This window comes from Nerophis lumbriciformis, linkage group LG04 (assembly GCF_033978685.3).
Source record: "Nerophis lumbriciformis linkage group LG04, RoL_Nlum_v2.1, whole genome shotgun sequence".
Lineage (NCBI taxonomy): Eukaryota > Metazoa > Chordata > Actinopteri > Syngnathiformes > Syngnathidae > Nerophis > Nerophis lumbriciformis.
The window spans coordinates 64,278,839-64,303,140 of record NC_084551.2 but is presented as its reverse complement, the minus strand read 5'-3'; the positions used below and the strand labels follow the sequence as shown (position 1 = coordinate 64,303,140).

The following is a 24,302-nucleotide window of genomic DNA, read 5'->3' as shown; positions in this document are numbered from 1 at the left end:
AGAGGCCATGAGAGGGCGCACTAATTGTTAGGTTGATTCCTTGAGAGAATGACACTATAAGAGAGGCCACTAGAGGGTGCACTCATTGTTAGGTTGACTCCTTGAGAGAATGACACTATAAGAGAGGCCACTAGAGGGCGCACTCATTGTTAGGTTGGCTCCTTGAGAGAATGACACTATAAGAGAGGCCACTAGAGGGCGCACTCATTGTTAGGTTGGCTCCTGCCTATGTCACTTGGCTTGAGAAGAAGAGTTGAATTAAGAAGAATTCCTGTACAGTGCATTCATTATGAAGATAGAACTAGTTTGTAACTTACAAGTTTTGAGGCAAACTTGCTTTGTTGTGCAGTAGAAAAAAAGTAAGTAAGACTTTGTTTGGTGATGCGTTCAGGGACTGAGAGGACCAATCAATCAGTAGCGTTGGTATTTATTTCAAGCAGCGCTTCAAAACAAGCATAAAGAAGACATAATGAACCTTTTTGAGCAAGCATCAAGGGCCAAACAGAACCTGACACGATACAAATGTTGGAAGGTCACCTTTACCATGGCAACATGAAGTAATACATGTTTGCACAAACAATAAAATCTAATGAATGTAAACCCAAAATGCTAAAAAAAAAAAAAATGTAGTGCATGTGTAAAATAAGTGCACATAGAAAAAAAGACTGTCATATTTAAGTCCCCCATGAGATCAAATGCTGATTCATCAAAATATATGTAAAAAAATAAATGCAACATGATTGTGCAGAAAGTGCTGATGTGGTGTTTGACCAACACAAAGATGGTGGAAAGTAGTGTAACTCTGTTTAGTGTTAATGTGTCGCTGCAGACAGTTAGCGACTTTGAATGAAAACATCCTCATGTTTGTCTGGATGACATGACGCCCTCTAGTGGTCACGTACATGTTGACTTCAATCAATCAATCGTCTGGATGACATGACGCCCTCTAGTGGTCACGTACATGTTGACTTCAATCAATCAATTGTCTGGATGACATGACGCCCTCTAGTGCTTGTTGACTTGCATTAGCGCCACACTGAAAGGAACAAAGGAGTAAAACTACAATAACAAGATTACATCATCACTTGTTACCGTAATTGAAAGCTTGTTTTCTGCCTCATTCCTGTGAGAATCCTGCGTGTGACTGAAACATTAAGGCAGGGGTGTCAAACTTGTTTTCGTTGCGTTATGACAGCAAATAATGCCTCTGCATTTCATTATTACCACTTTCAAAAACAATGTGCAGATGTACAACAAGGCAGTCCTGGAATATCACTGTCTTTGTGCATTCTTCAGGTGAGGCATGAGGCAAAAAGTCAATTACATTGACATCAAATCATGATTTTGTTCCGACTTAATCATTTGATATTTTTTCTTTTCAGTGCGGGTCTAATACTGGACTTTGTTTGTAGTGCACAGTGAATAATAACTTGACTGAATTTTGGATGATATCCCCACCAGAAGCTAACAGGTGTTTTCTTCTAGCTCAGTGGTGTCCAAACTTTTTGACTTGGGGGCCCGCATTGGGATAAAACAATTTAGCCAGGGGCCAAAAGGGTGTAAAGTATCTCATGTATATATTTGTGTGTGTGTACTAGAGATGCGCGGTTTGCGGGCACAACCGCGGAGTCCGCGGATTATCCGCGGACTCCGCGGTTGCAGTGCGCTCACGAAAGGGGTGGGGCTCACCCTGGTTGATATAGACAGCAGGACGGTGGCCATGGACGTCGGAACCCGCTAAGGAGTGTGTAACAACCCACCTGCCGAATCAACTAGCCCTGAAAATGGATGGCGCTGGAGCGTCGGGCCCATACCCGGCCGTCGCCGGCAGCGAGACGCGCTTGGAGGTGCGCTCAGCGCGGCTCCCATATGATTGCGCACTGGTGTGCGTCTGGGTCGTGACAGCGTGGCACGCGAATGTCTGTGCTGCATTGGATCAGTCTCCTTTCTTTAACAGGCAAAAGCTTTATAACCTCACTAATGCCTTGCATCGTCTATATTAGATATATAACAACGGGCGGGTGCGGGCGGGTGCGGTTCTGATCAAATGTTACATCAGGTGGATGGCGGATGGTTGACGACTTTCTGATGCGGTTGCGGATGAAATAATTGCCTATCTGCGCATCTCTAGTGTGTACACACACGCACACACACACACACACACACAATATTTACGTATACATGTAATGGATATATAATTGATATATAATTGGACATTAAGAGTATGTGAAAGTTTGACTTCTACCCGACGACCTTAAAGATTTGTAATCATTTAGAAATATCAAGCAGCTAAAAAGCGGAGAGAGCGTTTTGCATTTTTCCCATCATGCATTGCGGGGGATTTAAATGGGTGTAATTTTGAATTATGCCTGGTACTTTGACATTTGTCATCATATCCACAAAGTTCAGTGTTATGTGTGACTATGTGTTGACTTTTTGTCTCAGATTATGGGCCAGGTGGTTTGGATTGGGTCATATATTAAAATACTGTGCAGGCACAATTCATGGTCATTAACCTGATTTGCAAGATGGCGACAACATTGTGGCAATTATATTTCAATTGAAGTTAGGGCCAGATTGCTTAATGAACTGGTGACATGTCAAATGGACACGCCCACAAGCCTGTTCTAGAACGTGATTGGCTTCCATTATTAGAATGGGACAAAGGCTAAGTTGTAACAGAGACCTGATGGTGGAATGTGGTCAGTGGCACCTGCTGAGCGCCTCTTGCATCTTCTCCTGAACACGCTCCATGTTGTCCACCCACTCCTCGCTCAGGCTGACGTCGTCGTCGCCGATGACGGCGGTGTAGCCCATGAGGGCGATGAGGCCGATGCAGAAGAGATAGGTGAGGCGTGTGCACAGTTGCTCCATGGTGCGGCGGTTGTAGTCAGAGTGCTTGAGGTAGACCTCCAGGATGGGCTTGCTGAAGAGCTTGCGCTTGCCCACCACGCCGTCGTAGAGCGTGTGCAGGTTCTGGTCGCCCAGGTCGTTGGCGTAGCTTTCTATAAAGTCCTCCTTCTTGCGCTCGCTGTGCTGCGGCCGCGCCTCCAGGAGCTCCATGTACTTCCTGAACTGGTTCTTCAGGTTCTCCTCCACGGGGCTGAACTGCCCGTCCAGCGTCTTCTTCTGGATCTCCACCAGCGCCCTGCAGCTGTTCTGCGAGAGCGTGTCCAGCTTCCGGTTGACCGAGCCGAACTCGCGCTTGAGCGTGCGGATGTCCTCGTCGTCGATGTGGTGCAGCACCACGCGGACCAGCGAGCCCGCCACGCCGAATATGGGGTTGACCACGGCGGCGGCCGAGGAGATGGTGGCCACGCAACGCAGCACTGTGACCAGGCCCTGCTTCAGCTTGGCCTGGTCCTCCACGATCTCCTCTTCCATCATGGCTGCAGCAAAGGGAGGGAGGAAGGAGGACGTTTACTAGAAACTAATCATCACAATCACCTCCTGACCCTTTTGCATTCTGCTCAACCATTCGCTTCTTTTACATTCTCATTTGACCAGTAGAGCTGGACATCATCTTGGTGATGTTTGCTTTTATATCTATTCTTCACTATTCACACCTTAATACTCAACATACACACAACTATATCAACAATCTTAACCAGCCTGGTTAACCACTGGTCAGCAGCTACCTGTGTGGGCTTGACCACTGGTCAGCAGGTACCCGTGTGAACTTGACCACTGGTCAGTAGATACCTGTGTGGGCTTGACCTCTGGTCAGCATGTACCTGTGTGGGCTAGACCACTGGTCAGCAGGTATCCGAGTGGGCTAGACCACTGGTCAGCATGTACCTGTGTGGGCTTGACCTCTGGTCAGCAGGTACCTGAGTAAACTTGACCACTGATCAGCAGGTACCTGTGTGGGCTTGACCTGTGGTCAGCAGGTACCTGTGTGGGCTTGACCTGTGGTCAGCAGGTACCTGTGTGGGCTTGACCTCTGGTCAGCAGGTACCTGAGTGGGCTTGACCACTGGTCAGCATGTACCTGTGTGGGCTAGACCACTGGTCAGCATGTACCGTATTTTCCGCACTATAAGGCGCACCTAAAAACCACAAATTTTCTCAAAAGCTGACAGTGCGCCTTATAACCTGGTGCGCTTTATATATGGATAAATATTAAGATTCATTTTCATAAAGTTTCGGTCTCGCAACTTCGGTAAACAGCCGCCATCTTTTTTCCCGGTAGAACAGGAAGCGCTTCTTCTTCTACGCAAGCAACCGCCAAGGTAAGCACCCGCCCCCATAGAACAGGAAGCGCTTCTTCTTCTACTGTAAGCAACCACCCGCCCGCGTAGAGGAAGAAAAAGCGCGCGGATATTACCGTACGTTTCATTTCCTTTGTGTGTTTACATCTGTAAAGACCACAAAATGGCTCTTACCAAGTGACAGGGATCCGGTTCATGAAAAGACGCAATCTCTCCATCCGCACACGGATTACTATTTCACAGCAACTGATATTCCTGTGAACCGCACTGTGGATACAACGGGAGCACGTACGGTGAATATTCGCACCACAGGGAATGAGAAGTCATCCTTCACTGTGGTTCTAGCTTGCCATGCTAATGGCCAGAAACTTCCACCCATGGTGATATTCAAAAGGAAGACCTTGCCAAAAGAGACCTTTCCAGCCGGCGTCATCATAAAAGCTAACTCGAAGGGATGGATGAAGAAAAGATGAGCGAGTGGTTAAGGTAAGTTTAAGTTTACGCGAAGAGGCCGGGTGGCTTTTTTCACGCAGCTCTGTCCATGTTGATATACGATTCCATGCGCGCCCACATCACGCTGGTTTTAATATATTATTAAAGTTTGACTGACCTATCTGACTGTTTTTTTGACATTCCTTTAGCGCAGTTAGATGCGGCTTACAACACGGGGCGGCTTATAGGTGGACAAAGTTTTGAAATATGCCGTTCATTGAAGGCGCGGCTTATAACCCAGGGCGCCTTATGGTGCGGAAAATACGGTACCTGTGTGGGCTAGACCACTGGTCAGCATGTACCTGTGTGAGCTAGACCACTGGTCAGCATGTACCTGTGTGGACTTGACCCCTGGTCAGCATGTACCTGTGTGGGCTTGACCTCTGGTCAGCATGTACCTGTGTGGGCTTGACCACTGGGGCCAAAGTGTGTGAAGACTCCAACATTAAAGCAAGGATGGAGGCTATTTTATTTATTTTCTCTTCTGTCAGGCTCCAACTGGCCTGGATGATTATGGCAAAAAAGAAAAAAAAAACATTATTTTGATGGATTTTGTAATCACGATTAATCATTAACTTGAAAACATATTATTGTACCAGCAAAACTCAACTTTAAATGTAGTTTTAAAAAATGAATATACATTAGTAATGACTAAACTACAACAAGTAAAATAATATTCGTAGTAACACATTTAAACAACAATACCAATATAAAAAACAATAAAATCCGTTTTTGTAATTAATTTGAATTATTACCATAATTGTTTTGTTTTTTTACCTTTTACTTATTTGACCACCATAAAGTGTGTGCTTTTGTGTCAAATACAACTGAATTAAATGTTAAATAAATGCAAAAATCCTTGGTGCAATTTGGACCATTATATAAGGTCAAAGTATAACAATTATAAAATGCATCAATACGTGCTAGTGATGGGTTTGATGAGGCGTCATGAAGCGTTTCGACACATTGCAAAACTGTATTGATACTGTGTCACTAAATACTGACATCTGCTGGACATTAAAAATCCCTACAGGCAACCTATGGACCGACTCAACTGACACTGATTTTATGACCTAGTATATACCATTGGCGTTGTTAGGCCTATTTTAGGGGGGCTAAAGCCCCCCTAAAATATTCTTAAGCCCCCCTAAATAATTTGGTGTTTTTTTGTTTTGTTTTTTACAAATAAATGCCGACATATTCATTATAAAGTGGCCCAAATATGAGTAAATAATCATATAACCTGTTATTATTCACTCAGTTTCCGCTCACTTCGTAGCGTAAGGTAGAGAGACCCTTTAGTGCGTCGGTATCCAATCCATTCCACTTGTTCATATAGAAAATGCCCACATCACACAAATTCCAGCCCGCATTTTCTCTGCGACCTTGCTTGCGGTCCTGCAGGTGTACGAAGCACATTATCTTCCTTTACAATGAGTGAAGCTGCACAAAACCTTGTGCGTGCAATTGTAAATCATTTATTTTTTAAGTTTTGTGTTTCTTGTAGAATCTATATAAAGTATTATACATTAGCCTATTGTTAAAATAATGAAAAAAACATCATTAAATATATTTGTTTTATTGTATTGTTACATTAATAGCTGTTTTATTATTATAGGATGGCTTGTTAAACATTTAATAGGATTTTCAGAGGGAGGAAAAACCAAGACATTTGATATAAAATGTAAAATGAATACATAAAAAGAAAAAGAAAATATATGGTTAAAAGCCATCGTCCCGGGGAGCATTTCATTTCGTCCCGTGCATTTTTTTAAAATAATAATAATAACAATGAATAATTTCTAAGTCTTTGTTAGCCGTTTGTGAAGTTTTGTGCTCGTGCGTAACATTCGCTCGCATCCTGTGCATCTCCTGGGGGCAAAGCCCCCCCTGTCCTTAAAAGCTAGTGACGCCCCTGGTATATACAATAATATAAACCACATTGTATTTCATTTAGGATTATTTCATAACTTCATTTAAATAAAAATATTTTTTTAATCTTTTTTTAGATAGTCAATAAATAGTGTGAACATGTATCATAACATGGAAATCTAAGAGAACATGTTGTGAATGAGGATGCTTGTGGACTGGGAAAATTTTTTTTTTTTTTTTTACACATTTTTATTTTTTTTAAAAAACAGTTTTTCCAACGTATTCGATTTTAGACGCTTTCTCTTCTTAGTTATTATTTCTCCGGCTGTAGAAAAGACCCGCTCACAGGGCACAGAGGAGGCGTCAGTGCGACACAGTTCGCGTATCGGTCACGTGACCAAAACAGCTCAGATCGGTCACGTGACTTTCTAAAAGTGGTACGGTGGTAGGGTGTTGCTCTATGAGCTCGACACATGCGCCGATGCATCGGTGTTGCCGGACCCATCACTAATACGTGCTTTAAGTATATTATGCGTGTGTAAGGTACTTTATTTTGTTAGCGCAATCAAAGCAGATGTGGTGCACAGTGCTATTATTGTGAAGGGAGGAAGTGTGCTGTGCTGACAAGTAAGGAGACAATTGGCTGTAAAAAAAAGAGAAAAAAGGGAGCCTCTCAAGTTGTGACTGCTGTTTGTACATGGATGATGTCGTTCACAAGCACACAAGCAGATGAGATGTGTTGTGAAGAGTATGGATCAGGTGTGCAGCATCTAAAGCAGTCTGGCCATGTAATGCAAGACAAACATGAAATTGGTGTTTACATTTTAATAATGGCTGCTTTTACATGTCACTTAGTTATTAACAGGCTGATGGTGGAGATTCTCTTCCGGCTCAGAGGGGATGGGAAATGCGTCATTGATTGAAAGTGATCACATGTGCTTATGTTTCTGTGGTATTTGCTGATGCATCCACTTAGCTAGTATTCGGCGCCAAGCGTTGTGACGTCAATAATAGAAAACATGCTAATTGTTTCCCAGGTATCAAAAAGAACCGGTTTTCAATTGCCATCCCTACTTGTGACTCATGCAGACAATGTCTTACACAGGAAATGTACAAATGGATCTGAATTTGATTTCAGATGGCAGTCAATGAAGCCACACCATGCATTTAAATATATGATCATATTACTGTATTCCACTGTGAGCTGATACTTTTGTACCTTTTGAACCGTGCGGTTTATAACACGGTGCGGCTAATTTATGGATTTTTCTTCGCTAATGGTCATAATGTTTTGAATCCAGCAAATCGTTTCTTTTGGACGAGTTTGCTCACTGCAGATGCTGCGGTTTGACAATGTACTTCCTGTTTCATGCCAAGGTATATTTGCCCATAGCGTTTCTGCTTGAAAGGATTCTTCATTCATCACTCCAAGCAACGTTGTAAGTTTTGCAATGTAACTAAAACTACTCATACTTAATAAAGCATACCATGTGTGATGTCTGTAGGAGTGTTTTCATGCATATTTAGGGCCCGCATGGCCCATTGTATAAGGACTCCCAAAGGGAGTCCTTATGCAATGGGACATAAGGACCTATTGAATTTGTAAGGTTTTATTATTCTTTATTATTATTATACCAACCGCCTCTTTGAGCTGTAATTTGACCCACTTAACATGCTTCAAAACATATTTGACCCACACATCAGGACCTGCGAAAATGGCCTTTTAATAAAAAAACGAACCGCAAAAATCAAAATTGCGCTCTAGCGCCCCCTAGGGAAAAAAAAAACTAGACTGCCTGTAACTCCCACTAGGAAGGTCGGAGAGACATGAAACAAAAACCTCTATGTAGGTCTGACTCAGATCTAGATTTCATAATAGTACATTCTCGGGCTAAAATCAACAGGAAGTTGGCAATTCCCCCTTCAAGACAAAAAAGTACTAAAAACAGTCACTTTTGCCTCTTTGAGCTGTAATCTGACCCCCTTAACATGCTTCAAAACTCACCAAACTGAACGCACACATCAGGACTGGCAAACATTGCGATCTACAAAAAAAACCTAACCCCAAATCTCAAAATTGCGCTCTACTGCAATTTTTTGATAAAACGCAAAAAAAACTGCTCCTCGGAAGAAAAAAATGACAAAACTGCCTGTAACTCCCACTGGGAAGGTCGGAGAGACATGAAACAAAAACCTCTATGTAGGTCTCACTTAGACCTACATTTCATAAATTGACAACCCCCAGCAAAAATCAACAGGAAGTTTGCTATTCCCCCTTCAAAACAAATTTTTTGTAAAAACCGGTCACCTTCCTTCAAAAACGAACTCCTCTGAGCACGTTTCTCGTTTCGCCTTCAAACTAACACAGGAGAGAGATTGAACCCTTGTGATTACAATGACAGAAGCGCTTTTTTTCTAACTGCTACGGTTTGGATTTTATGACCCTTCAAAGACCCGCTGCGCTGATGCTGCTGCGCTGCTGTTTTTTTAAGATGGCTGCTTAAAAGCAGGAAGCACCAATGTGCCCACACAATGCAGACAAGGTAGGTACACTAGACAAAAGTCTTGGGACACTTCAGACTAAAAGTAGACAAAAGTATTGGGACACTTATGACTATCACTGGACAAAAGTATTGGGACAGTTAGGACTAGCACCTGCCAAATACGCGGGCCCGACCAATGCTGCTTGCAGCTTTAATTGTACATGCTATTGTAATGTAATCAAGCTAGCTTCGTTAGCTTTTGCAAATATGCCAACACGTCTACAAGTGTCCGTGTTAGTATCATTCACTTACAATGGCATTCTTTTTGTATTGTTCCACTTTAAAAAATTGTCAGCGTGGAGTTAGTGAGTCTGTTTAGCTGATTGGAGAGATAGCTTCCACAGCTAGTGGGTCCATGACCATGACCATGACTTCTGTTTTGTTTGATCAGCCGTTTAACTGCCGTGTTACAGACACCACTTGGAAACAATAAACATTTACAAAACATTTCATACCGGTGTGAAATTAAATCTTTTTTTCTTCATAAAATGTGGTGGGTGCGGCTTAAATACTGGTGTGCTTAATAGCCCTGAAAATATGATCTATCTAGCTATATATATATATACACACACACACACACACACACACACAGGTAAAAGCCAGTAAATTAGAATATTTTGAAAAACTTGATTTATTTCAGTAATTGCATTCAAAAGGTGTAACTTGTACATTATATTTATTCATTGCACACAGACTGATGCATTCAAATGTTTATTTCATTTAATTTTGATGATTTGAAGTGGCAACAAATGAAAATCCAAAATTCCGTGTGTCACAAAATTAGAATATTGTGTAAGGCTAATACAAAAAAGGGATTTTTAGAAATGTTGGCCAACTGAGAAGTATGAAAATGAAAAATATGAGCATGTACAATACTCAATACTTGGTTGGAGCTCCTTTTGCCTCAATTACTACGTTAATGCGGCGTGGCATGGAGTCGATGAGTTTATGGCACTGCTCAGGTGTTATGAGAGCCCAGGTTGCTCTGATAGTGGCCTTCAACTCTTCTGCGTTTTTGGGTCTGGCATTCTGCATCTTCCTTTTCACAATACCCCACAGATTTTCTATGGGGCTATGGTCAGGGGAGTTGGCGGGCCAATTTAGAACAGAAATACCATGGTCCGTAAACCAGGCACAGGTAGATTTTGCGCTGTGTGCAGGCGCCAAGTCCTGTTGGAACTTGAAATCTCCATCTCCATAGAGCAGGTCAGCAGCAGGAAGCATGAAGTGCTCTAAAACTTGCTGGTAGACGGCTGCGTTGACCCTGGATCTCAGGAAACAGAGTGGACCGACACCAGCAGATGACATGGCACCCCAAACCATCACTGATGGTGGAAACTTTACACTAGACTTCAGGCAACGTGGATCCTGTGCCTCTCCTGTCTTCCTCCAGACTCTGGGACCTCGATTTCCAAAGGAAATGCAAAATTTGCTTTCGTCAGAAAACATGACTTTGGACCACTCAGCAGCAGTCCAGCTGGTGTCGGTCCACTCTGTTTCCTGAGATCCAGGGTCAACGCAGCCGTCTACCAGCAAGTTTTAGAGCACTTCATGCTTCCTGCTGCTGACCTGCTCTATGGAGATGGAGATTTCAAGTTCCAACAGGACTTGGCGCCTGCACACAGCGCAAAATCTACCCGTGCCTGGTTTACGGACCATGGTATTTCTGTTCTAAATTGGCCCGCCAACTCCCCTGACCTTAGCCCCATAGAAAATCTGTGGGGTATTGTGAAAAGGAAGATGCAGAATGCCAGACCCAAAATCGCAGAAGAGTTGAAGGCCACTATCAGAGCAACCTGGGCTCTCATAACACCTGAGCAGTGCCAGAAACTCATCGACTCCATGCCACGCCGCATTAACGCAGTAATTGAGGCAAAAGGAGCTCCAACCAAGTATTGAGTATTGTACATGCTCATATTTTTCATTTTCATACTTTTCAGTTGGCCAACATTTCTAAAAATCCCTTTTTTGTATTAGCCTTACACAATATTCTAATTTTGTGACACACGGAATTTTGGATTTTCATTTGTTGCCACTTCAAATCATCAAAATTAAATGAAATAAACATTTGAATGCATCAGTCTGTGTGCAATGAATAAATATAATGTACAAGTTACACCTTTTGAATGCAATTACTGAAATAAATCAAGTTTTTCAAAATATTCTAATTTACTGGCTTTTACCTGTATATATATATATATATATATATATATATATCCATCCATCTTCTTCCGCTTATCCGAGGTCGGGTCGCGGGGGCAGCAGCTTAAGAGGGGAAGCCCAGACTTCCCTCTCCCCAGCCACTTCGTCCAGCTCCTCCCGGGGGATCCCGAGGCGTTCCCAGGCCAGCCGGGAGAGATAGTCTTCCCAGCGTGTCCTGGGTCTTCCCCGTGGCCTCCTACCGGTCGGACGTGCCTGAAACACCTTCCTAGGGAGGCGTTCGGGTGGTATCCTGACCAGATGCCCAAATCACCTCATCTGGCTCCTCTCGATGTGGAGGAGCAGCGGCTTTACTTTGAGCTCCCCCCGAATGACAGAGCTTCTCACCCTATCTCTAAGGGAGAGCCCCGCCACTCGGCGGAGGAAACTCATTTCGGCCGCTTGTACCCGTGATCTTGTCCTTTCGGTCATGACCCAAAGCTCATGACCATAGGTGAGGATGGGAACGTAGATCGACCGGTAAATCGAGAGCTTTGCCTTCCGGCTCAGCTCCTTCTTCACCACAACGGATCGATACAGCGTCCGCATTACTGAAGACGCCGCACCGATCCGCCTGTCGATCTCACGATCCACTCTTCCCCCACTCGTGAACAAGACTCCGAGGTACTTGAACTCCTCCACTTGGGGCAAGATCTCCTCCCCAACCCGGAGATGGCACTCCACCCTTTTCCGGGAGAGAACCATGGACTCGGACTTGGAGGTGCTGATTCCCATCCCAGTCGCTTCACACTCGGCTGCGAACCGATCCAGTGTGTGTATATATATATATATATATATATATATATATATATATATATATATATATATATATATATATATATATATATATATATATATATATATATATATATATATATATATATATATATATATTCACTTCACGGTGGCAGAGGGGTTAGTGCATCTGCCTCACAATACGAAGGTCCTGAGTAGTCTTGGGTTCAATCCCGGGCTCGGGATCTTTCTGTGTGGAGTTTGCATGTCCTCCCCGTGACTGCGTGGGTTCCCTCCGGGTACTCCGGCTTCCTCCCACTTCCAAAGACATGCACCTGGGGATAAGTTGATTGGCAACACTAAATTGGCCCTAGTGTGTGGATGTGAGTGTGAATGTTGTCTGTCTATCTGTGTTGGCCCTGCGATGAGGTGGCGACTTGTCCAGGGTGTACCCCGCCTTCCGCCCGATTGTAGCTGAGATAGGCTCCAGCGCCCCCCGCGACCCCAAAGGGAATAAGCGGTAGAAAATGGATGGAATGGATGGATATATATATATATATATATATATATTCACAGCTTGTTTTTTATTGAAATGTATATATGTTAAAAATAATACATGATTCAGAACATTATAGAAGAATAATTACACAACTATTGGCCTTGACTGTAATATTCAAAAATAATTCATGAAATATAGATGTTATTTTATTAAACTGTAACCTAGAAAACTATTTTAAAAAGTAATACATCCTCTAATAAATTTTACTTTGTCCCCAAAATATGTATCCTTTATGATATTTATATCACATTGGAATAATCAGGAAATGTATTGATATGATTTTATAATAAATGAGATTGAATGGTGGCGACTTGTCCAGGGTGTACCCCGCCTTCCGCCCGATTGTAGCTGAGATAGGCTCCAGCGCCCCTCGCGACCCCAAAGGGAATAAGCGGTAGAAAATGGATAGATGGATGGATGGATGGATGTTGTTTAGGGGAGGCATGGCGTAGTGGGTAGAGCAACCGTGCCAGAAACCTGAGGGTTGCAGGTTCGCTTCCCGCCTTACCATCCAAAAATCGCTGCCGTTGTGTCCTTGGGCGGGACACTTCACCCTTTGCCCCCGGTGCCACTCACACCGATGAATTGAATGATGAATGACAGGTGGTGGTCGGAGGGGCCGTTGGCGCAAATTGCAGCCACGCTTCCATCAGTCTACCCCAGGGCAGCTGTGGCTATGAAAGTAGCTTACCACCACCAGGTGTGAATGATTGATGGGTTCTACATGTAAAGCGACTTTGGGTACTTAGAAAAGCGCTATATAAATCCCAGTTATTATTATTATTGTTTAAGTCCTCAGCATCATATATCAAGACAATGAAGAATATCAAAGTGACTTCCACATATTTCATTTTTCAACATGAGGCCAGTGGTGGACAAACTTTGACTTGCAAGGTCATTTATCTTCAATGTCATTAGCATACCTGCCAACTTTTGAAATCAGAAAAACCTAGTAGCCAGGGTCCAGGGGCCGCAGGCCCCGGTAGGTCCAGGACAAAGTCCTGGTGGGGGGTTCAGGCTTCGCCCCCCGACGCAAAATGATTATTAGCATTCAGACAGGTTAAAATGTTGCTAAAACCATCACTTTTCTATCAGTCACAGTGACTTTTCAAAACAAAAATATTACAGCAAAAATCATATGGGTTGATTGACATGTTTATTCTGTAAGCTAACTTCAATAGTTTGAAATTATTTTGACAGTTAATGCCAGTTATCCTGTCAACCTTTCACAAGACTTCAATTTGTTAATTGAAAGTATAAACAGTATAAACACTTTTTACAGTAAACAAATGGTAAAACAGTACTAAACAATTCCATTAAAAAAAAAAATTGGTGTCATTATTAACTTTCTGTCCAAGCTTGCATAATCTACTGCCTTGTTCAATTGTAAAAAATATTCTGTGCCTAAAATTCACATTTCTATCACAATTATCATACTGTAAACATGGTAAGCTAACTTCATTAAAATTAATAGTCCTGTCAATAGCATGGAATTACAATTCAAATGTAGTTTTTTTGTAAGCCTTTCAAAAGAATTCAAAATATGAAAAATTTATGAAAATTAATTTAAGCCATCAGACACTTGAAAAGTGGCACATCACATCTCTAATGTAATCATTTGAACTTTTCAACAGAAATAGCACTGCAAAAATATTAAGGACATACTTCTGTATTTTGGTAGTTATGCTGTCAACATTTAACACGATTTCTTCAACTTGGACTTGAAAGCATAAATAGTATAAACACTTTTAACAGTATAACAGTACTAAACAATTCCAATAGATAACATTGGTGTCATTACCTTTTTGTTTGCTCAATTATTGCCTCCGTGAATAAAACTTCGGCATTTATCACATCCAAAGAATCTGTTTGGGCGACGAAAAACGTTGAAAGTTTTCCACTTGTATCGCTAGCAACGGCATTAGACTTGTGTTTTTTTGTCCCAACGTGGTCTTTTACATCGCTAATTCCTCCGTGTCCGATCGAAAAATCTTGTCTGCACGAGGTGCAATTCGCGTAGTTTTCACCCTTTTTGGAACGGATAATTATTCCCGGATAGGCTTTTGAATATTCTTCACGGACTGACTGCAGTTTTCTTTTCGGTTTAAGACTCGTTTGCGATTTTTCTCCGGCTGATTCCATGATCGTTCGCAATGGCTCGATAGGAAGTTACGGGAAGCAGTGTCGATTGTCATTGTTACGCGATTTCGTGAATAAAACTTTAAAAAAAAAAAAGTTTTTTAATTAATGAAAAACCGTATTTTTTATCACTGCAACCGTAACCCGGAATAGGTTGATGAAAACCGTACTAATTACGGGAAAACCGGAGTAGTTGGCAGGTATGCATCAGCGTGTCACGTCGCTAAGGCCTCTGACAGGCGCAGAGAGAAAAAACATTTGAACGTACACTTTCACGGATGCTTGGCCCGCACGTGACGGCTGATCGAGCGCTTACGTCTTTTCCTGGAGAGCTCCCCACGGGAATTGAAAAGGTGTCCTGGATGGGCCGAAGGGCTGCAAAGACACAAAAGCGTTTGTTAGACGATGAAAGCAATCACCGCTCCCAATCAAGCGGAAGTGCGGCCATTTAGGCTGCAGTCTTGCAGCAAGGAAGGAGTTAACAGTTTCCAGCACCAAGCTGCTGTCAGTGTGTCTGTGCTGCTCGCTGCTTGGGAGGGTGTGGAGCTAGCAGCTAGCAGCAGCTGACAGGCGAAGAAGGACTTAGGAAGCAAACGCAGCCTGAACTTGTTTTGTTATGTAACCTCTCCTGAACATTACCAGTCTTAGCAGCCATGTCCACTAGAGGGGGCACAAGTGACTCTCTGATTTCAGCACCACATGTGTGGACTGAAAGCACTTCCACTTAACCCTTTAGTTGCTGATCTACCTCAAATTCCGCTTTAAATTGCACACATGAGAACACAACCGCTACGTTTGCAACTTTGTCTCAAAGGCTGGCTGTTTTCTTGCTTTTGTAACAGTCATTATCAAGCTAAAACTGTGCAGTAGTAATGTACTTTGTGTGTTGGTTTACACAACTGTGACATAGTAATGTACTTTGTGTGTTTGTTTACACAACTGTGCAGTAGTAATGTACTTTGTGTGTTTGTTTACACAACTGTGCAGTAGTAATGTGCTTTGTGTTCTTGTTTACACAACTACGCTGTAGTAATGTACTTTGTGTGTTTGTTTACACAACTGTGCAGTAGTAATGTACTTTGTGCTCTTGTTTACACAACTGTGCCGTAGTCATGCACTTTGTGTTCTTGTTTACACAACTGTGCAGTAGTAATGTACTTTGTGCTCTTGTTTACACAACTGTTCCGTAGTAATGTACTTTGTGTGTTTGTTTACACAACTGTGACATAGTAATGTACTTTGTGTGTTTGTTTACACAACTGTGACGTAGTAATGTACTTTGTTTGTTTGTTTACACAACTGTGACGTAGTAATGTACTTTGTGTGTTTGTTTACACAACTGTGCAGTAGTAATGTACTTTGTGCTCTTGTTTACACAACTGTGCCGTAGTAATGTACTTTGTTTGTTTGTTTACACAACTGTGCAGTAGTAATGTGCTTTGTGTTCTTGTTTACACAACTATGCTGTAGTAAAAAAACCAAAACAAACAGGCTAAAGAACAGCTTCTTCCCCAGGGCCATAACCATCCTGAACGGACTGCCCCATTGTCCCTCATAACTGCCTTCTCTTCGGTGCAATAACCCATTCCACCAACCACCCTGTTTTTGTTTTGTTTTTTCATGTATATATTCATTTCACACCATATTCATTGCACTTCTACATTTTTTAAATTTTTATATATTTGCACATTGTTTTTCTAGCATGCACACATCGCACTGTATGGAATGGCCTCAATCTCGTTACCTTGCGTAATGACAATAAAGCTGATTCTGATTCTGATTCTCTGATTCTAGTAATGTACTTTGTGTGTTTGTTTACACAACTGTGCCGTAGTAATGTACTTTGTGTTTTTGTTTCCACAGGAGAGGAGGATGTGCCCCGGTGCTGCATAATTCAAGATGACTGGTATTTAAGGTCAGCTTATTAAATAGGATTTTGTATGACATGTGTAGTCTTAGCTGTGTAATTTAGGAACGGTGATTGTCAAACTGTAATACGCAGGCTCCCTCTAGTGGTACGCCAAAGAATCACTTAATTAAATATTGTAATGACATGACTGAGCAGTTATCAGTGTTACTGTTCAAACAGTGTGTAATGTTACAGTGGGCAAAAATGTCAAATATACTTGGTGGATAAAACTTCTGCCTTGATTTTAACAAATACTTAGGCCTACTCCGCTACTGTATCATTGGAGAGCCAAGTGGTTTCTGAGGTGGTACTTGGTGAAACAAGATTGACAACCACTGGTTTAGAAGCTAGATTTGTTCATTTAACATCTACCTGCAAGTTTTTTTGCACCACTTTCATTCACATTAAATGTGTATTAGTACCTCCTTCACACAAAAAAACAGGCTGTGGGAGTTTTTTCGCCAACATTTATTTACTATACATATGTTTGAGAGCCTTCTTCATAGGTCACTTCTATGTCAGACCAAAACAAAGCAGCGGCTTAGTCTCCAAGCAGGGAGTGAGGAGCTGCTTTATTTATGAAATCCACCAATAGGGCAGGGCCGACATCCGGGCAACTGAGCTCCATACGGGTTCTTCGAGCCATAGCAACCTGACTGGCGTTGAAAACAAACCGTCGCCATTACTCTTTAACCTGTCGACCTGCGCTGATTAAACCCGTCATTCTGCCTCCAAAATGCCAAAAAACGGTGTTGTTTTTGGTTGTGCAAACCACAACTGGAAACAGGGAAAACAAAGGTCGTATTTTGCTCTGCCAAAGCGTGCTAAAAGCCCACAGAGACGAGACAAATGGCTCGCAGCTTTACGCCGGGAAAACGAGGACGGTTCTCACTGGAGTCCCCCAAAATCCCGGGTCGTGTGTTCAGATCACTTCCATCCATCCATCCATTTTCTACCGCTTATTCCCTTTAGAGTCGCGGGGGGTCGGATCACTTCATTTCTGGTAAATATAAGGAACAAAAATCCACCTTCTTAACCACAACTTGGCTATACCGTCCATGCTAATGTTGAACCCGTTGAATTTTTACTGAATAACGTTCGACAGCTGAAGTTGTTGTTGTTGTTGCACAACAATAACATACGGTATAAAGGCTATTTCCAGTAATTCAGCAAATAATAAATCATAATACTGAACTGAATTTGAATGAGCTCTCTACAGATATAATAAATATACAGATACTGGTAGTGGAGTGTGAAGCGACTGGGATGAGAATCAGCACCTCCAAGTCCGAGTCCATGGTTCTCGCCCGGAAAAGGGTGGAGTGCCATCTCCGGGTTGGGGAGGAGATCTTGCCCCAAGTGGAGGAGTTCAAGTACCTCGGAGTCTTGTTCACGAGTGAGGGAAGAGTGGATCGTGAGATTGACAGGCGGATCGGTGCGGCGTCTTCAGTAATGCGGACGCTGTATCGATCCGTTGTGGTGAAGAAGGAGCTGAGCCGGAAGGCAAAGCTCTCAATTTACCGGTCGATCTACGTTCCCATCCTCACCTATGGTCATGAGCTTTGGGTTATGACCGAAAGGACAAGATCACGGGTACAAGCGGCCGAAATGAGTTTCCTCCGCCGGGTGGCGGGGCTCTCCCTTAGAGATAGGGTGAGAAGCTCTGCCATCCGGGAGGAGCTCAAAGTAAAGCCGCTGCTCCTCCACATCGAGAGGAGCCAGATGAGGTGGTTCGGGCATCTGGTCAGGATGCCACCCGAGCGCCTCCCTCGGGAGGTGTTTAGGGCACGTCCGACCGGTAGGAGGCCGTGGGGAAGACCCAGGACACGTTGGGAAGACTATGTCACCCGGCTGGCCTGGGAACGCCTCGGGGTCCCAAAGGAAGAGCTGGACGAAGTGGCTGGGGAGAGGGAAGTCTGGGCTTCCCTGCTTAGGCTGCTGCCCCCGCGACCCGACCTCGGATAAGCGGAAGAAGATGGATGGATGGATGGATACTGGTAGCCACCGTGTCATCCTTACTATCATTTATCAACATACCTTGGGTGATTTAACAATTTTTATGTGATTTATTCGTTATATAACAACCGAAGCTAACAACCGACCTGGTGCGCTTGTGAGGTAGACATAAAGATTTCCAAATTCCATGTCCGGCCATTGTGTAGGATTATCAGTCCACGCATCTGCTGGAAGGCGGTAAGGGCAGTCGTTTAATCCGACTACGGAACATTTTAACTCGTATCTTAACCTAGCCTCACTGGAAAGACTATTTACTAGTGATGGGTCCGGCAACACCGATGCATCGGCGCATGCGTCGAGCTCATAGAGCGAAACCCTGTGTCGGTGCGCGTACCGCTTTTAGAAAGTCACGTGACCGATCATGAGCTGTTTTGGTCACGTGACCGATACGCGAACTGTGTCGCACTGACGCCTCCTCTGTGCCCTGTGAGCGGGTCTTTTCTACAGCCGGAGAAATAATAACTAAGAAGAGAAAGCGTCTAAAATTGAATACGTTGGAAAAACTGGGTTTTTTTTTTAATAAAAATGTGTAAAAAAAAAATAATAATAATAATTTCCAGGTCCACAAGCATCCTCATTCACAACATGTTCTCTTAGATTTCCATGTTATGATACATGTTCACACTATTTATTGACTGTATCTAAAGAAAGATAAAAAATATATTTTTATTTAAATGAAGTTATGAAATAATCCTAAATTAAATACAATGACTTGGTTTATATTATTGTATATACCAGGGGCGTCACTAGCTTTTAAGGACAGGGGGGGCTTTGCCCCCAGGAGATGCACAGTATGCGAGCGAATGTTACGCACGAGCACAAAACTTCACAAACGGCTAACAAAGACTTAGAAATTATTCATTGTTATTATTATTTTTTTTTTTAAATGCACGGGACGAAATGAAATGCTCCCCGGGACGATGGCTTTTAACCATATATTTTCTTTTTCTTTTTATGTATTTATTCATTTTACATTTTATATCAAATGTCTTGGTTTTTCCTCCCTCTGAAAATCCTATTAAATGTTTAACAAGCCATCCTATAATAATAAAACAGCTATTAATGTAACAATACAATAAAACAAATATATTTAATGATGTTTTTCTCCTTATTTTAACAATAGGCTAATGTATAATACTTTATATAGATTCTACAAGAAACACAAAACTTAAAAAATAAATGATTTACAATTGCACACACAAGGTTTTGTGCAGCTTCACTCATTGTAAAGGAAGATAATGTGCTTCGTACACCTGCAGGACCGCAAGCAAGGTCGCAGAGAAAATGCGGGCTGGAATTTGTGTGATGTGGGCATTTTTTCTATATGAACAAGTGGAATGGATTGGATACCGACGCACTAAAGGGGCTCTCTACCTTACGCTACGAAGTGAGGGGAAACTGAGTGAATAATAACAGGTTATATGATTATTTACTCATATTTGGGCCACTTCATAATGAATATGTCGGCATTTATTTGTAAAAAAAAAAACACCAAATTATTTAGGGGGGCTTTAGGTAAGGTAGAGTAACATATACACACACACATATATATATATATATAAAAATATATATATATACACACACACATATATATATATACACACATATATATATATATATATATATACACATATATATATATATATATATATATACACACATATATATATATATATATACATACATTGATATATACAGTATATAATTTATATTTATTTATTTTGCCGTTTTTCTTTACATGTTAAAGGTGTTTTAATGAATATACATGCATGTTTAACACATATAGATTCCTTTCTTTCATGAAGACAAGAATATAAGTTGGTGTATTACCTGATTCTGATGACTTGCATTGATTGTAATCAGACAGTAGTGCTGATAACGTCCACGTTTTCAAATGGAGGAGAAAAAAAGTTCCTCCTTTTTGTCTAATACCACATGAAAGTGGTTGGTTTTTGGATTCTTATTTGTCCAGCTTCCATATTCGTTTTTATACACTTTACAAGAAATACATTGGCGGCAAACTCCGTAGCTTGCTAGTTTGTTTGCACTGGCTTTCGGAGACTCTTATTTTGAAAGCGCAGGCGCGATGGAGCGGCACTTTTATTGTGAAGACAGGAACTGTGCAGTCAGTCTTTAGGCTTTTGACGGGATGTACGGTTGAAATAAAACATGTTTTTTTTTTCCTTCACACTTTTGATTGATTGATTGTAACTTTTATTAGTAGATTGCACAGTACAGTACATATTCCGTACGATTGACCACTAAATGGTAACACCCCAATAAGTTTTTCAACTTGTTTAAGTCAGGTCATGTGACCCCTGGCTCTGTTTGATTGGTCCAACGTCACCAGTGACTGCATCTGATTGGTGGAACGGAGTGAACGTCACCAGTGACTGTATTTGTTGAAACGCAGGCACTATGAAGGTCTGTCTGACAGACCAAAACAAACAAAGCGTGCATTAACAGATCAATAAAAATTAGTAGCGAGTAGCGAGCTGAATGTAGATAAAAGTAGCGGAGTAAAAGTAGCGTTTCTTCTCTATAAACATACTCAAGTAAAAGTAAAAGTTTGTTACATTAAAACTACTCTTAGAAGTACAATTTATCCCAAAAGTTACTCAAGTAGATGTAACGGAGTAAATTTAGCGCGTTACTACCCACCTCTGTATTTGGGCCACTTTATAATGAATATGTCGGCATTTATTTGTAAAAAACAAAACAAAAAAACACCAAATTATTTAGGGGGGCTTAAGAATATTTTAGGGGGGCTTTAGCCCCCCTAAAATAGGCCTAACAACGCCAATGGTATATACTAGGTCATAAAATCAGTGTCAGTTGAGTCGGTCCATAGGTTGCCTGTAGGGATTTTTAATGTCCAGCAGATGTCAGTATTTAGTGACACAGTATCAATACAGTTTTGCAATGTGTCGAAAATAGAGATGCGCGGATAGGCAATTATTTCATCCGCAACCGCATCAGAAAGTCGTCAACCATCCGCCATCCACCCGATCTAACATTTGATCAGAACCGCATCCGCCCGCACCCGCCCGTTGTTATACATCTAATATAGACGATGCAAGGCATTAGTGAGGTTATAAAGCTTTTGCCTGTTAAAGAAAGGAGACTGATCCAATGCAGCATTCGCGTGCCACGCTGTCACGACCCAGACGCACACCAGTGCGCAATCATATGGGAGCCGCGCTGAGCGCACCTCCAAGCGCGTCTCGCTGCCGGCGACGGCCGGGTATATGGGCCCGACGCTCCAGGGCTAGTTGATTCGGCAGGTGGGTTGTTACACACTCCTTAGCGGGTTCCAACTTCCATGGCCACCGTCCTGCTGTCTATATCAACCAGGGTGAGCCCCACCCCTTTCGTGAGCGCACTGCGCGCGGAGTGACCCCTGTTACGAGCCCCCGGCCACGGGGGTGGCGGGCAGGTAAGCTGCTTATCTGCTGCGCGTGACGCCGGCCGCGGCGAAGGCGGACGAGGCGGTGGGCGCGGTGGTGACCCTGGACGTGCGTCTGGCCCTTCTCGCGGATCGCCTCAGCTACGGCTCCCGGTGGGGCCCTCTCGGGGGAAGGGGCCTCGGTCCCGGACCCCGGCGAGGCGTCGGGGGCCTTCTCCGCTCCGTAAAAGTGTCCATCTCTTTTTCTTTTTTTCTTCTGTTGTGGCATATGCTGCAGGTGCCTGCTCGTTTTTCGTATGTGGGTAACAACATTTAACTATGTATATATATTTCCGAATTGGTTAAACTGCCACCCACCTGAATCTATTTAAAATCTAATTTTTTTAAATTTCAATCGCCCGACCCGACCCGACCCGACCCGCTGATAAAATCTAATTTTTTTAAATTTCATCCGCCCGATTCGCTGATAATCCGCGGACTCCGCGGTTGTGCCCGCAAACCGCGCATCTCTAGTCGAAACGCTTCATGACGCCTCATCAACCCATCACTAGGTCACTTCTATGTCAGACCAAAACAAAGCAGCGGCTTAGTCTCCAAGCAGGAAGTGAGGAGCTGCTTTATTTATGAAATCCACCAATAGTACGAGCGACATTTTATTTTTTTTGCATTTATTTATCTGTCTATTGTATAAAAAGGCCAGCTAAAAACTTATTTAGTTTAACAGCCAAAGCAGGAAGTGAAGAGCTGCTTTATTCATGAAATCAAGTGTCAATCAAGCAGGAAGTGAAGAGCTGCTTTCTTAATGAAATCCACCAATAGTACTAGCAACATGTGCATGGATTTCAGTGTATATTGTATAAAAAGGCTAGTTGTGCATGTATTTCAGTGTATATTGTACAAAAAGCCTAGTTGTGCATGTATATTGTATAAAAAGGCTCGTAGTTTCAGGAAGTGAGGATCTGCTCTCACCTGCCACCAAGAAGCCGGCAGCCATCTTGAAAGTTTTTCTCCATAGCACAGCTAAGCGAATTAAAACAATAACCGTGTAATTTCATCAAGTTTGCCTTAAAAGAGACACTTTAACACCTGTATTGACTTTTTTTTTTAACGCTATGTGAATGTTTTAGTTGGGGCGTGGGCGTCAACTGTGATGAAAAGGGCGGGAGTTAGTTAGGCCGACACAAACTAACTAACTGCGACAAAGGTTGACATTGAAGAATAAAAATGATATTCCGCTTGAATTGAATGTTTTGCGGATGTTTTCAAGCAGACAAACATCCGCTATGGTGCCAGGAGGCCCCGTGAGGCGACCTTCCTGCCCCGCTATGGCTCCCTCTAGCCGCCCTGCGTGTGCGCGCAGCGGGCCTGGCCCTGCCTGCTTCAACACCCCACTAAGTCACCAAAAATCACACCTGAAAACTTCCCTTTGTCGCCTCCACGCCGACTAGGTCGTCTGGACTTGGGATTCCAAGCCATATTGGGCAGCATTTGGGGGTGAGAAGAAGCCATGAAGTCCTACCTTAGCTGCTAGATTCCAACCCAAGGAAGTGTCTCCTCTCCAAATGGCCAACCTCGACTGTCTCACGGCCTCCTTCTTCCCAGCAAGCCCTGCAGAGGACACGTCCATGTTGCTTCAACGTGTGGGGGTGACGTTATTACAATAAAGCATTATTTAAAGGCCCACAGATGCACCACAAACCCTTCAAATCAATATTTGCCTTTAAATTGAGCCAATGTCCAAAATGCCATGTCAAAAAACTAGGTTATGGGCCTAAATATGAGCACATTTCTCCTCACATTTACACGAATCTCCCCCTTTGGTTTGAATTTATTCTGCTCCATCCTGCAGTCCAACACTTGGAACCAAGACTCTATTGTCAGCTGAGCTCCAAGAAGACTTTTAAACAGCCACTAAACCCCCGCAGCGTCTTTTAAGACGCGACAAACACTCCATTCATGACATTTCTGAGCCAAATAGACGTCTTTTCTGTTAGTTTGAACATTTAAATTCACATTTCAAGCGAGAAAAAAGAGCCAAGGCAAAGGATGCCAACGCAGCCTCTCCAGCGGCGCAGGTGCACGCCGAGGCAAGTGCGCAGCCGCCCGGCAGCCCCACAGTGTGTCAAACAACACATTTAGAGGCCAAAATTGTTACATTGTTACAAATCCGCTGGAAGAATTAAACGTCACGCTTCACAACATGACGTCACGTCTCACCCGGC

General features: G+C 42.8%; 1 protein-coding gene and 1 long non-coding RNA gene across 4 annotated transcripts in view; one reads left to right on the top strand and one right to left on the bottom strand.

Moving 5' to 3' along the window:
• LOC133605439 (uncharacterized) overlaps positions 1 to 24,302 on the top strand; it is a 37,794-nt gene that overhangs the window by 8,837 nt on the left and 4,655 nt on the right. Inside the window, exon 2 of the long non-coding RNA XR_009815142.2 lies at positions 16,613 to 16,664. This is a non-coding gene — a long non-coding RNA (uncharacterized lncRNA). The remainder of the gene's footprint in view (positions 1 to 16,612; positions 16,665 to 24,302) is intronic.
• Positions 412 to 24,150, bottom strand: rpz (rapunzel). 3 transcript variants are annotated; one of them, XM_061958772.1, is made up of 3 exons: positions 23,600 to 24,148; positions 15,018 to 15,124; positions 412 to 3,389 (listed from the first exon to the last, which is right to left on the bottom strand). In XM_061958772.1, exon 3 carries the CDS (start codon positions 3,385 to 3,387, stop codon positions 2,704 to 2,706), a length of 684 nt encoding a protein of 227 aa, XP_061814756.1. In that variant the 5' UTR covers positions 3,388 to 3,389; positions 15,018 to 15,124; positions 23,600 to 24,148; the 3' UTR covers positions 412 to 2,703. The 3 variants fall into 3 exon arrangements, with proteins under 3 accessions (XP_061814756.1, XP_061814754.1, XP_061814757.1); XM_061958770.1 differs by having other exon boundaries at positions 15,066 to 15,124; positions 23,600 to 23,681; XM_061958773.1 differs by lacking the exon at positions 15,018 to 15,124 and having other exon boundaries at positions 23,600 to 24,150.